Source organism: Coregonus clupeaformis, chromosome 15, assembly GCF_020615455.1.
Source record: "Coregonus clupeaformis isolate EN_2021a chromosome 15, ASM2061545v1, whole genome shotgun sequence".
NCBI lineage: Eukaryota > Metazoa > Chordata > Actinopteri > Salmoniformes > Salmonidae > Coregonus > Coregonus clupeaformis.
Genome location: NC_059206.1, coordinates 51,792,688 through 51,807,344, shown reverse-complemented (window position 1 = coordinate 51,807,344; position 14,657 = coordinate 51,792,688). Strand labels below are relative to the sequence as shown.

The 14,657-nt window shown below is 44.0% G+C and overlaps 1 protein-coding gene and 1 pseudogene across 2 annotated transcripts in view; one reads left to right on the top strand and one right to left on the bottom strand.

The window, feature by feature from the left end:
• LOC121583554 overlaps nt 1-7,064 on the top strand; it is a 31,925-nt pseudogene extending 24,861 nt beyond the window's left edge.
• Nucleotides 7,065-7,695: 631 nt separating this feature from the next.
• sardh (sarcosine dehydrogenase) overlaps nt 7,696-14,657 on the bottom strand; it is an 87,045-nt gene continuing 80,083 nt past the window's right edge. For both annotated transcript variants that reach the window (XM_041899010.2, XM_041899012.2), the window contains exons 21-22: nt 14,011-14,146; nt 7,696-8,516 (exon numbers count right to left, since the gene is read on the bottom strand). In XM_041899010.2, the coding sequence (XP_041754944.1) occupies nt 8,352-8,516; nt 14,011-14,146 (301 nt within the window). In that variant the 3' untranslated portion in view covers nt 7,696-8,351. The remainder of the gene's footprint in view (nt 8,517-14,010; nt 14,147-14,657) is intronic.

The following is a 14,657-nucleotide window of genomic DNA, read 5'->3' as shown; positions in this document are numbered from 1 at the left end:
TTGTTGTCGTCTCCTCCAGATAGTCAGAATGCTAAGAAAGATGGTTACTGTGCTGCCTGCAAGTATGTTGGCTCCTCTTTTTACTGTCACAACTGTCTAAGGAGGTGGAATAAGATTAGATACATTTCAGTGTGTGTGCATGAGTGTGTTCGGCGTGCGTGTGGGGAATAAGATGACACAGTTAAGGGAACAGTGAAAGACAGAAGGGACTATTACAGACATGGAAAGGAAGGAAATGCCTGAGGACATAAGACAAAAACGCTGATACATAATACTGCTACAGTCTGTCACTGCATCTGCTCTGCTGCCAGACAACAAAGATGCAGAGTTGCCTGTTTTAAAACGAACAACGCAAATATTCTGTAAACCACAGCACACTTGTTGTTAGTTTGATATCGCATATGACTAGAAGTGAAACACATCTGCCCGAACATTGCCTGATTTGAGTGTGTGTTTGTGTGTCCTCCCCATAGGGTGATGTCCTCCTGACAAAGTGTACATACAACACAGAGGACAGGACCCAGCCTACAATAGTGAGTATGCTACAGTATGTTTATATTGCAGGTGCAGCCATGCACGGAGACACGTGTATCAATAAAGAATATTGTACATGTTTATATAGCACGCAAGTGGAGACACACCTCACACACACACACACAGTGTCATGAGTAGCTTATATACACTAACTGTAGCCAACCAGCTCTATGGGTTTAATGTAGGCATATCCTCCAACCACAGACAGGGCTCAGAGGCTCTACTTTGAGAGGATCTACTGCCCAGCCCAGATTTCACTAATCTGGGTTCAGACACAGTGGGATGTTCAGAGCAGTGTACAGCTGCATTGGGCTGCTGTCTGCTGATGGTGCTGCACACACACGTGCACGCGCACAGACAGAGACAAGACAGACAGAGACCAACAGAGAGACAGACAGACACACACAGTGCTGCCTGCTGTTTCCGAGGTTATTAGGACAGAGGTAAGCCTAGGAACCTGACCTCTCTCTCCCTCCCTCTCTATTTCTCTCTCCCTCTCTCCTCATGTTGATCCAGGGAGGCTTTGGGATCATGGAGGAGATGTGTGTGAACTATGAACTACTATCCCCGGACTCAACTGGAGCTGTGCAAGAGCAACGTGGACCCTGGCTACTTGCAAAAGTACATTAGCTTCATCAACAAGTAACACACACACACACCAACGCAAGCGTGCTTGCTCATGCATACCAACCTGGAATCAAATCTGTCTCCCTCCAATAAGTATGATACAGTGCATTCGGAAAGTATTCAGACCCCTTGACTTTTTCCACTTTGTTACGTTACAGCCTTATTCTAAAACAGATTAAATTGTTTTTCCCCCCTCATCAATCTACACTCAATACCACATAATGACAAAGCAAAAACAGGTTTGTAGAAATGTTTGCACATTTATTAAAAATAAAAATATCACTTTTACATAAGTATTCAGACCCTTTACTCAGTACTTTGTTGAAGCACCTTTGGCAGCGATTACAGCCTCGAGTCTTCTTGGGTATGACACTACAAGCTTGGCACACCTGTATTTGGGGAGCTTCTCCCATTCTTCTCTGCAGATCCTCTCAAGCTCTGTCAGGTTGGATGGGGAGCGTCGCTGCACAGCTATTTTCAGGTATTTTCAGAGATGTTCGATCAGGTTCAAGTCCGGGCTCTGGCTGGGCCACTCAAGGACATTCAGAGACTTGTCCCGAAGCCACTCCTGCGCTGTCTTGGCTGTGTGCTTTGGGTCGTTGTCCTGTTGGAAGGTGAACTTCGCCCCAGTCTGAGGTCCTGAGCAGGTTTTCATCAAGCATCTCTCTACTCTTTGCTCCATCCATCTTTCCCTTGATCCTGACTAGTCTCCCAGGCCCTGCTGCTGAAAAACATCCCCACAGCATGATGCTGCCACCACCATGCTTCACCTTAGGGATGGTGCCAGGTTTCATCCAGACGTGACACTTGGCATTCAGGCCAAAGAGTTCAATCTTGGTTTCATCAGACCAGAGAATCGTGTTTCTCATGGTCTGAGAGTCCTTTAGGTGACTTTTGAAAAACTCCAAGCGGGCTGTCATATGCCTTTTACTCAGGAGTGGCTTCCGTCTGGCCACTCTACCATAAAGGACTGATTGGTGGAGTGCTGCAGAGATGGTTGTCCTTCTGGAAGGTTCTACCATCTCCACAGAGGAATTCTGGAGCTCTGTCAGAGTGACCATTGGGTTCTTGGTCACCTCCCTGACCAAGGCGCTTCTCCCCCAATTGTTCAGTTTGGCCGGGTGGCCACTGTGTTCTCGGGGACCTTCAATGCTGCATACATTTTTTGGTACCCTTCCCCACATCTGTGCCTCAACACAATCTTGTCTCTGAGCTCTACGGACAATTCCTTCAACCTCATTGCTTGTTTTTTGCTCTGACATGCACTGTCAACTATGGGACCTTATATAGACAGGTGTGAGCCTTTCCAAATCATGTCCAATCAATTGAATTTACCACAGGTGGACTCCAATCAAGTTGTAGAAACACCTCAAGGATGATCAATGGAAACAGGATGCATCTGAGCTCAATTTCTAGTCTTATAGCAAAAAGGGTCTGAATACTTATGTAAATAAGGTATTTCTGTTTTTTTATTTCTTAACCTGTTTTTGCTTTGTCGTTATGGGGTATTGTGTGTAAATTGATGAGGACTTGTATTTATTGAATCCATTTTAGAATAAGGCTGTAACGTAACAAAATTTGGAAAAAGTGATACGAATTTGTAATGCCTATAATATGTTACGAGTTCCAATTTGTTGTGGCTAACGTTAGTTAGGTGGCTAACATTAGCTAGGCTAGAGGTTAGGGTTAGGGGTTAAGGGTTAGGGTTTAAGGTTAGGGGAAGGGTTAGCTTACATGCTAAGTAGTTGCAAAGTAGTATGTAGTTCCAAAGTTGCTAAGTAGCTAAAATGCTAATGTTGTCCGAGATGTGATTCGAACAGGTAACATTTGGGTTGCTAGACGTTTGCGTTATACGCCCACCCATCCTCCCAAACCAACCTCCCTCCTTTTGTTTTTGGCTTAAGTAACCTTCTGTCTTATGTAACCATACCATGTTATGTAACCGTAACATATAATACTAATTTGAGTGGCACAGATTTAGGTTTACTATGTTACATCTAGTCTTTGAGGCCAAGCCAGGCTGCACACACACACACACACACACACACACACACAATACTGTAGCTTCATCTGCTGGTAAGACATGCACAGGATAGCTAATAGGAGACACCCATCCTCTTTATTAAGAAGAGTTAGCTGCCATCTTTAACCGATCATACACTGTATCTTCATTTTTTGTTTTGCTGACTACTACCATTATAGAAACAATCTCTCGAGACCAATCAATCTTCTCCACATCAAACAGCTCTTATGTTAAGCAGATTAAATCAACTCACACATCACACTAACCAGCAGAAGACACTTGGTTTCCCGATAGCAATGGAACTAAAAGGGATACTTCGGGATTTTGGCAATAAGGCCCTTTATCTACTTCCCAGAGTCAGTTGTGGATACCATTTGTATGTCTCTGTGTTCAGTATGAAGGAAGTTAGAGGTAGTTTAGAGTGTTTTAACAATGCATCATTACTATAATGGCCAAAGACGTCACATGCGTTTCCCAAAATACTACAGTGGGAAAGTTCACTAAGTGTGTCGTTGGAGCAAGTGTCGATATTGATATCGAAAGAAAGGCAGCACTGCTCTCAGATCAGCTTTCTCCATTCATATCTTAACGTTAGAATTGTTCCACAATACTGACTACGAATCAGCTCCTAGAGTGCTTCGGCCAACCCTATAATAATGCACAAAATCACAGATTTGGCACATCATTGAGCATGTTGTTACACATCATGAACTATATTGAGGCAAAAATGACAGACGGTACCCTACAATCAGCAAAATAGAACTCAATTGATTGAACATGAAAGGTATTTCAATATGATTGAATTATATAGGCCTATGCAGCCAAATACTGTATTTGTCTTTTAATGCAGTCATCTGTTTTCATTTGAAGCATCCTTTTATCCTTCGCTTGTTTGTAACAATTGCAAAGACATTACCAACTTCGTTCTGAAGTTATCAGGAGAAACACTTTTCATGCCACTTCAATATAGCTATAACCGGAAGTGACTTTTTCGTAGCAGGTTAGGAGAACTTATGCAGCAGGTTAGGAGAATTAGGCTAAGGTTAGGAAAATAGTTAGGGTTAGCGAAAATGCTCTCCTAACCTGCTACGAAAATAACTTCCGGTCGCAGCTGTATTAAAGTGGCGGTTATAGGCGGTCACAGAAAGACAGATAAACATCCTGATTCTATGTTTAGAGGTGATCTTCTATGTATAAAGTGATGCGTAATGGCAAAAAAAAAGCATCTGACGACACACTTACAGCTACAGTAGCTGTAACTGTTCTACCAGTGGTCTGGGGCAGATGGTTAATAGCGATTTCAAGTGCAACTTTAGTACGATTGTTTTGGAAACCAGCTCAGAGATTTAACGATGCTCCTAGGTTCTAACGATTAACTTAGCCTTAAGATGCTTTTGGGAAACCGGGCCCTGCAAAACATACCAACACATACAATAATGTCAACCTGATCCATATTAAGCCACATCCTTATGCTGATGCACTTTTTACAACAAAGCTCTGTCTATCAGGGAGTTACAATATAAGCATGACCATGCTTGGTCACTTAATGTCTCATCCACCCTCACTGCCCTCTCATTCTCCCCCTCTCCCTTTGTGTCCCTCCCTCCCTCCCTCCTCTCAGGTTCCAGGGTGGTGATGTGTGTAGCTGTGGTCAGACCAGTGTGACCGACCAGTTCACCGCTTTGTCCTGGGACTCCTTCAGTGGAGAGGAGCTCAACAATCTCTACAATACCGCTCCCATCTCCATGGTCTGTAACCAGTCCTCTGCCAAGCTATTCTCTGTAAGTACACCCCCGTCATTGCAAGAACTGTTCGTCGGGAGCTTCATGAAATGGGTTTCCATGGCCGAGCAGCCGCACACAAGCCTAAGATCACCATGTGCAATGCCAAGCGTCGGCTGGAGTGGTGTAAAGTACTTAAGTAAAAATACTTGAAAGTACTACTTAAGTTATTTTGGGGGGTATCTGTACTTTACTATTTCTATTTTTGACAACTTTTACTTTACTACATTCCTAAAGAAAATTATGTACTTTTTACTCCATACATTTTCCCTGACACCTAAAAGTAGTCATTACATTTTGAATGCTTAGCAGGACAGGAAAATTGCCTAATTCACACACTTATCCAGAGAACATCCCTTCATTTGTAAAGGAGCATGCCCCTGGCTATCCGTAAATAAAAAAGAACAAGAAAATGATGCCGTCTGGTTTGCTTTATAAGGAATTTGAAATTATTTATACTTAAGTGTATTTAAAACCAAATACTTTTACTCAAGTAGTATTTTACTGGGTGACTTACACTTTTACTTGAGTCATTTTCTATTAAGGTATCTTTACTTTTACTCAAGTATGACAATTGGGTACTTTTTCCACCACTGTTCGCCGCCATTGGACTCTGGAGCAGTGGAAACGTGTTCTCTGGAGTGATGAATCACGCTTCGCCATCTGGCAGTCCGACAGACGAATCTGGGTTTGGCGGATGCCAGGAGAACGCTACCTGCACCAATGCATAGTGCCAACTGTAAAGTTTGGTGGAGGAGGAATAATGGTCTGGGGCTGTTCTTCATGGTTCGGGCTAGGCCCCTTAGTTCCAGTGAAGGGAAATCTAAATGTTACAGCATACAATTACATTCTAGATGATTCTGTGGTTCCAACGTTGTGGCAACAGTTTGGGGAAGGCCCTTTCCTGTTTCAGCATGACAATGGCCCCATGCTCAAAGCGAGGCCCATACAGAAATGGTTTGTCGAGATCGGTGTGGAGGAACTGGACTGGCCTGCCCAGAGCCCTGACCTCAACCCCATCGAACACATTTGGGATGAATTGGAACGCCGACTGCGAGCCAGGCCTAATCGCCCAACATCAGTGCCCGACGTCGCTAATGCTCGTGGCTGAATGGAAACAAGTCCCCGAGGCAATGTTCCAACATCTAGTGGAAAGCCTTCCCAGAAGGGTGGAAACTGTTAAAGCAGCAAAGGGGGGACCAACTCCATATTAAATGGCCATGAATTTGGAATTTACAGTAGCAGTTTACCACAGTGCTCTATGAAATGAGGGTGGCAGGTAGCCTAGCGGGTACAGCGTTGGGCCATTACCCGAAAGGTGGTTGGTTCGAATACCTGAGCTGACAAGGTGTAAAATCTGTTAATGTGCCCTTGAGGAAGGCACTTAACCCTAATTTGCTCAAGGGGCGCCGTATTACTATGGCTGACTCTGTAAAACAACGTTTTTTTTTTATGACTGGGGATGTGTGTTTCTGACTGGCTGATGGCAGCTGGGCTAGTGACAGATATAGACAGGGCCAGTGGCAGGGGAGGGAGGCGGTGAGTGAGTATTTCATTTACCATGACATCCTCACCTGAACCTGCGCCCTTGGTCTCAGGCTGAATCGTGCAGCCCTCCCTGCCAACCAGGTCCCAGTGTTTGGATGGGCATATGTATGCCAGGCTGGCACAGCCCATCGTCAGGGACCTGCGTGACTGGAGACTAACTGTACCATACAGGGGATATGCTCATAGAGAACCACTGCACAGACATATGCACAAATACCATGCATAACACACATGATCAAACACACAGTTCATTAGTTCAAATGTGGAGGTAACCATCACACGAGACAAGGCAAAAGTTAATAGTACATTTAAAGTCCTCACACTACAATGTTGTTCACACAAACTTGTCACCTTGCGTGACTGTTTATGTGGTCCTGTGACAGGGCGACTGGGAGAGGCAGGAGCTTCCTGTAGTGACATCACAGCTCCAGAGGCCCCTTTACCCATGTGAGGGAGGGGGAGGGGGGAGGGAAACTCCCCTGCCAAAGCAGTGAGCCCATCATGGTGCAGCCCCCGGGAGACACCACCTCCCGTCTGAATATCAATACGCATCCGCATCCGCATCCCCCCCGCCCCCGCCGGTGAAGTACTTCTCTACCACAAGTGCAGCGGATGGCACATCACATCCAGTTGATCCAATGGTATCATCACTCATCAAGATAGCATACAGTACTAGCATGATTTCATTATCACATTCACAGAATTAAAGAGAACACTATTATTATTGTATTATATCTAAATGATCACTTAACTCATGTATGTGAAAATGTAAGAACACATTGAAGCTGGAAGAAGTCAGACAACATTGAGTTAAGACCACATGACCCAGCTTGCCTTGCAACAACTGAAACGTTATGTTCAGTATACAAAGAACAGTCCAGCTCAGTTCACAAAGAACAGAAAAAACGCTAAAACAAATGACATTGTCTATGCCAAATAGCTCATGGATTGTATTTGAAATTAATCAATAACGTGTATTGAGGAATTCACAGGCAAGCAGTTTTTCTATATTTTCAGACAAGTAATATTTCATTCATGCATTATTAGAGTCCAATTCAGCAAGCAGTTTTCATTGGGTATCAGCACTGCAGTTAGCATACACTAATATTAACACAATAAAAGCTAAGTTGAACCAATGGGATTGCAAAACATGCTCACCAATAGCAGCACCAGAGACATTAATGAAACTAAGAATTTATTGCAGTTTATACATGTTATTTTTTAGTAGTTCAAAAAAGCAAGGCACATTAAGTACAGTATATTACCCTGTGAACTATTTGTTAATCACTAACTTTAATATCATATTTTCTACTTGATAATCACAGAGATGATTTAAGACTTACAGAAAAAGAGTTCCCAAGCTGGTAACACCTCCAGCCATAAGAATAATATGGTGTTGAGGTATGGTACCGTAAGACTACCAAGCTTGCGACTAATCTGTGGTTCATGGGCTCTTTTTACATGGAATTATACCTCATTAATATGGACATAAAACAATGCTATTCTCAAGCTTAGCACCAGACAGAGACAAACATGTACCTCACATGATACTCCAACCAGACCTGGGTTCAAATAATATTTGACATAATTTCAAATACTTTAGCTGTGCTTGATTAAGCTTGCCTGTTGCAATTTAACCAATAGAAAAGTCCAGAAAAAAGTGCAAAACCCTGCCCACCTGGCACTCCTGGCAGGCTAGAGCAAAAGCTCAAAGTATTTGAAAGATTTCAAATAGTATTTGAACTCAGGTCCGACTCCAACATGGGGATATGCTGGGGGAGATCAGGGACATATACAAACAGGCACATTGTCCAATCACAATCACACCTTGATGTACATTATTGTGCGTTGGCTTTGTAAACGTTGTGGTAGTTGTCAGGGTAAATGCCCTTCACACGGTTGTTTGAGGGGTCAAAGGGCGACTTGAGGTGGGCCTTGGCCTCGTACACCACTCCCATCCTCTCCAGAGTGAACTTCCCACTCTTTATGAAGTCAGCATTTACCTGAGAGAGAGAATGAGCGAAAGAGAGCGAGAATGTGCAAAAGAGAGAGTGCAGATAGAGAGTGAGATGGAGATAAAATGAGTTTAGAGAGAGAGAAAAGAAAGGATAAAGAGCAGACACCGTTAAATCCACCCCTTTACTCAGAGATAGAGGAACTCTTAATCCATCCTTAGATCTGAAAGCTTAGGGAATCTTAGACTGTTCCTAATGATGTTAAAGTAAAGCATTACTTTGATATGCGACCTGACTCCTCTCTCCAAAAGCACGATTCCTGATTAGATACTGCAGGGCTCATCAACTGGCAGGCAAATTCGGCCCGCAACTGATTTTCTTTGGCCGCCGAAAGTTCTCAGAGCAAATTCTTAAAAATAGAAATACGTTATATATTTTAGAATGTTTGTTTTTTAAATAAAAGACTAAAACCAAGGTTTGAAATGATTATGTTTTAGTCAAATACAATATTTGGTTGGGCTGACTCAAGAAAAATTTAAAATAACGTTTTTAGTTGATGATCCCTGAGAAACTGTATTTCATTGTTTCCCTTTCTATAGCCCTTTGCACTCGTACCCATATATACGGGTTGAAATGGCAGATTTGGGCACTGATAAACGGCAAAATTGGAATGTAGTGGCTGTACAGTAATATGCTATACATGACATCAGAGCTCTGGCTCTGCGCTTCACAGTGCTGTATGGGTTTTGATTGACAGCCGTTCTGAACTTGAGCCCCTCACGCTACAAGAAATGAAATCACATTTGATTTGTCACATGCTTAAAAAACAGTGAAATGAGGAACGAGGAATAAATAGAACAATAATAACAAGGAAATTCACAATGAGTAACGATAACATGGATATATACACGGGGTACCAGCACCGAGTCAATGTGCAGGGGTACGAGGTATTTGAGGTAGATATGTACATATAGGTAGGGATAAAGTAACTAGGCAATGGGATAGATAATGAACAGTAACAGCAGCGTATAATGAGTCAAAAGAGTTAGTGCAAAAAGGGTCAATGCAGATATTCCGGGTAGCTATTGGTTAACTATTTAGCAGTCTTATAGCAGGGGGGTAGAAGCTGTTCAGGTTCCTGTTGGTTCCAGACTTGGTGCATCGGTATCGCTTGCCATGCGGTAGCAGAGAGAACAATCTATGACTTGGGTGGCTGGAGTCTGACAATTTTTAGGGACTTCCTCTGACACCGCCTGGTATAGAGGTCCTGGATGGCAGGGAGCTCGGCCCTACGGGCCGTACGCACTACCCTCTGTAGCACCTTGCGGTCGGATGCCAAGCAGTTGCCATACCAAGCGGTGATGCAGCCAGTCAAGATGTTCTCAATGGTGCAGCTGTAGAACATTTTGAGGATCTGAGGGCCCAAGCAGAATCTTTTCAGCCTCCTGAGGGGGAAGAGGCGTTGTCGTGCCCTCTTCACAACTGTGTTGATGTTTGTGGCCCATGATAGTTCCTTAGTGATGTAGACACCGACAGCCCCGTCGATGTGGATGAAGGCCCTCCGTTTCCTGTAGTCCACGATCAGCTCCTTTGTCTTGACGTTGAGGGAGAGGTTGTTGTCCTGGGACTACACTGCCAGGTCTCGGACCTCCTCCCTGTAGGCTGTCTCATCGTCATCGGTGATCAGGCCTACCACAGTCATGTCGTCTGCAAACTTAATGATGGTGTTGGAATCGTGCACTGCCATGCAGTCTTGGGTGAACAGGGAGTAAAGGAGGGGACTAAGCAGCACCCCTTAGGGGCCCCTGTGTTGAGGGTCAGCGTGGCAGATGTGTTGTTGCCTACCCTCACCACCTGGGACAGCCCGTCAGGAAGTCCAGGATCCTTAGCTTAGTGTTGAGCTTGGAGGGCACAATGGTGTTGAACGCTGAGCTGTAGTCAATGAACAGCATTCTCACATAGGAGTTCCTTTTGTCCAGGTGGGAAAGGGCAGTGTGGAGTGCAATAGAGATTGCGTCATCTGTGGATCTGTTGTGGCTGTATTTGAATTGGAGTGGATCCAGGGTGTCTGGGATGATGGTGTTGTTGTGAGCCATTTCTTATAAGCGTCCGGATGAGTGTCCCGGTCATTGAAAGTGGCAGCTCTAGCCTTTAGCTCAGTGCGGATGTTGCCTGTAATCCATGGCTTCTGGTTGGGATATGTACGCACGGTCACTGTGGGGGACGTCGTCGTCGATGCACTTATTAATGAAGCCGGTGACTGATGTGGTAAACTCCTCAATGCCATCGGATGAATCCCAGAACATATTCCAGTCTGTGCTAGCGAAACAGTCCTGTAGCTTAGCATTCGCTTCATCTGACCACTTCCGTATTGAGCGAGTCACTGGTACTTCCTGTTTTGAGGAGGATAGAGTTAAGTTCAAATTTGCCAAATGGTGCGCGAGGGAGAGCTTTGTATGTGTCTCTGTGTGTAGAGTAAAAGTGATCTAGAGTTTTTGGCTCTATTTGCACAGGTGACATGCTGGTAGAAATGAGGTAAAACGGATTTCAGTTTTCCTGCATTAAAGTCGCTGGCCACTAGGAGCTCCACCTCTGGGTGAGCATTTTCTTGTTTGCCTATGGCCCTATACAACTCATTGAGTGCGGTCTTAGTGCCAGCATCGGTTTGGGGTGGTAAATATTGATTTAAACTCTTGGTAAATAGTGTGGTCTACAGTTTATCATGAGGTATTCTAACTCAGGCGAGCAGAACCTCGAGACTTCCTTAATATTAGAGATTGCCACACACCCCCTCTGAGCTTCCGACGCAGCTGTTCTGTCCTGCCGATGTTTAGAAAAAACAGCTCGATTTATATAGACCATGTCCTTGTTCAGCCACGACTCCAAGAAACATAGTATATTACAGTTCTTCAGATCACGTTGATAGGATAGTCTCAAACAGAGCTCATCCTGATTATTCTCCAGGGATCATAAAACTCATGTCATATGCAAATGTCAATGTTCATGATCACTATGTTTGATGTACAGTTTCAAGATGATATGTAGTCATACCCTGGGTTGTTCTGAACAGAAAGAGCCTGTTTGTCTATTCTGAAGAAAATTTGCCGTGGCACATGCACCTGAATGCACTCATGATCCTTTCTATGCGCACCAAAATTATGATCCGTTTCCCTGAATTGCATTGTGAAAGCCTAACACTGTAATATCGTATTTTATAACTTAGCTAGTCATGTTAGCAACAGGACAAGCTTTCAAATGATGCCCACCTGACCCAGATTGCGTATTAATAATGCACCGTTTTTGGATTGCAACAGTAATTGTGTGATGGCGGGGATGCAGGGTTGTGTTCCAAACAAAACAACTAAATGTGTGTTTGATCTAGTTCCTCAACGGCACAGCTAGGAGAGCTAAAAAAAACACCTTATAGTTGAAGACTCTTCTTTGAGTCATAAAAGTGCATTGAAATTACTTAGGAACTGTGCACACTTTGGAGAGGTGTGTGGCCACTTGGAGACACCAGGTAGACCTCTCACTCAAACCCTTGTAATTGTTTTGTCTTATGTTGCACCTACCCCACATTTTCCAGGATATTATGTTACTGAATGTATCCAGAGTATATTCAGATTTCGTTGTCAACAAATGAGGCGAAAAGTACAGTAAATGTAAAATGCATATAAAATCAACAGTATAATGTTGTGTCAGGTAAACTGTTCTGTCCTCATCTTTGGTCTAATAATTTTCCCATAATCTCCTAACTGTTCCCTTTCAATTGCTACCATGCTTTTCATATTTTTGCTGTAAGAAATATTTGAATTTAGCTCTATACATATAGGCCAATTCCCACATTTAATAAGCGGTCTAAGACTGATGAGGTTATGAAACAGCCAGTTCATTCACATCTCAATGTCAAAACTATTCCGGCCCAATGAGTCTTTCCTTTGCTTCCCTCCCTGGCAGCGCTGTGGCCCCTGCTCTGGCTAATTATAACTCTCCAAAAACGAGCTGGGCTGGAGGCAGGCCTACCCTAGCTACTAGTCTGTACCAAACCGCAGTCGAAGTCCATTGGAGAGAGATCTCTCTCTCCCTCTCATCAGTGAGGCAGATTCATCCCTCCCTGCCACTCTGACCTCAGCAGCAGCAGTAGAAGACGAGGAGAGGTTTCAGAGCCATGTGATGAGCTGCTTCTGACGCTGACTGACCCTTACTGCAGCGTAGGCGGGCCTGTAGAGCGCTGTAGCGCAGGGCCAAAGCCAGGGCTTTGTGTGTGTGTGTGTGTGTGTGTGTGTGTGCGCACTACGTTGGGCTGATGTGTTTCCAATTTGTAAGTCGCTCTGGATAAGAGCGTCTGCTAAATGACGTAAATGTAATGTAAATGTAATGTGATGGGAGGGGATGTGAGCCCAATGATAAGTGATAGGGGAATATATATCCTCTGGAACAGGTGGAGACCTAGAGATGTGGTGTCTCACTCCCTAAGACACACAGCCCTGCAACACACACACACAGTATTGCAGCATCTCAGTGAACAAAGCAACGGTCATCCACTGAGTCACAACCTGCTCGGCCTGGTAGGGCACACTGAGGTGGTACCAGGTTAGTCCACTGGGCCTTATTCTATCACTACAGGTTTTATAATGAGGGGTAAGGAAAATAACACAGGATGTACACATGGAGTCACATATGATACACAAAGAAACTTTCCCCCAGAAACCCTGGTTAACAGCTTTGAAAGCATAAAGCTCTTAAAATGTAATTGACATTAGGGATTACTTATTGTTACTGTTTTGTATTCTGCTTTTCATTGCACGCGGGGGGAAGGGGGGTTTGTTGTTTGCTGTAATGTCTTTGTTGTTGTAATCTCAAACTGACGTGGCAGTTTCACCAATTAAGCTTTTCAAAATACTTTTAATGCTGGAAGAAAAGTTGTCTCAGTTTCCGAGGAAACAACCAGAGCTTATGTGTGTGTCAAAGCCCTGGTACTAGAATCTGACTCAATTGTCATCCGGAATCCAATATGAAGTTGTTAAAATGCAAGATATGCGATGACATGGTATGATTATATGCAAAGCTGGCCATCTGCTCCAACACAAGGAACGGATAATAAAAGTTCCAGAATATTGTCTTTACCAAGCAAAAGCTGTTGTCTGAAGGCTGAGTTGATCAGGCTAGAGCCAAGAGATGACTGATAATAGGAGGAAGAGACTGAGTTCCAGAACACATGTACACACCCACACAGAGTGGGCTCTGAGAGGAGTCATAGCTTCCCAGCCAGAGGAGGAGCAGAGCAGAGCAGCAATGAAGCGTTTCTAAAGAGCTGGAAACAAGCAGTGTTTTCCTGTCTGCCAATCGTTAAGAGCGTGCTGGCCAGAACACCACCAATTATAATATAAATCCCATCTCCCAACGAAGAAGAAAAAAAGGCTGTTAATGTTCCTTCTACTTGTGGTGGTGGTGGTGATGACGGAGATCGTGTGGGTGGGTGAGTTGAGTCGTGTGTGTATGCGTGTGTATGTCTGTGTGTAGCCAACTATACATTACTGACCACTCCTCCGTCAGGGTTGCGGATGTATCCGTATCCGATCTGCTTGTCAATGAAGAATCCGTAGTCAGAGCGCCGCAGATGGCCTACAGGAACGCCGTTCCGGAAGATTGCTTCCAGACCGAACATCGGGACTTTCCTGTTAGTAGGAACAGACAGAGGTGTCAGGTTCAGCTACGTCACACAGACCTGTTCAGGAGGATGTAATGTTAGAGAGATGAAGAAAGAGGACAAGGAGAGACATAAACCAGATTTCCATCCAACCACTTCATGCGGATGAAGAAAAGCCACGACAGGAAACAGCGAAGTTGTTGACAAAACAACATACGCTAAACAAGGTGGGATAAATCTTTTTTCAGATACAACTGCAGTAAACTTGGAGTCACGTGATGATGTTATAGCCAACCACCACCACAACATGGAAAAGCATGCAGAGTTTATAGGCAGATGGAATAAGCTATGATGAACTTCATAACTTATTTCATAACTTATAGTGGTTAAGTGCACGGTGATGAGCTTCATGCAAATTTCCAATAAATATCGAGGGTAGGTTGGCTGCCAATTATACAGACAGACAGACACACACACACACACCATTCGGAAAGTATTCAGAGCCCTTGACTTTTTCCACATTTTGTTACGTTACAGCC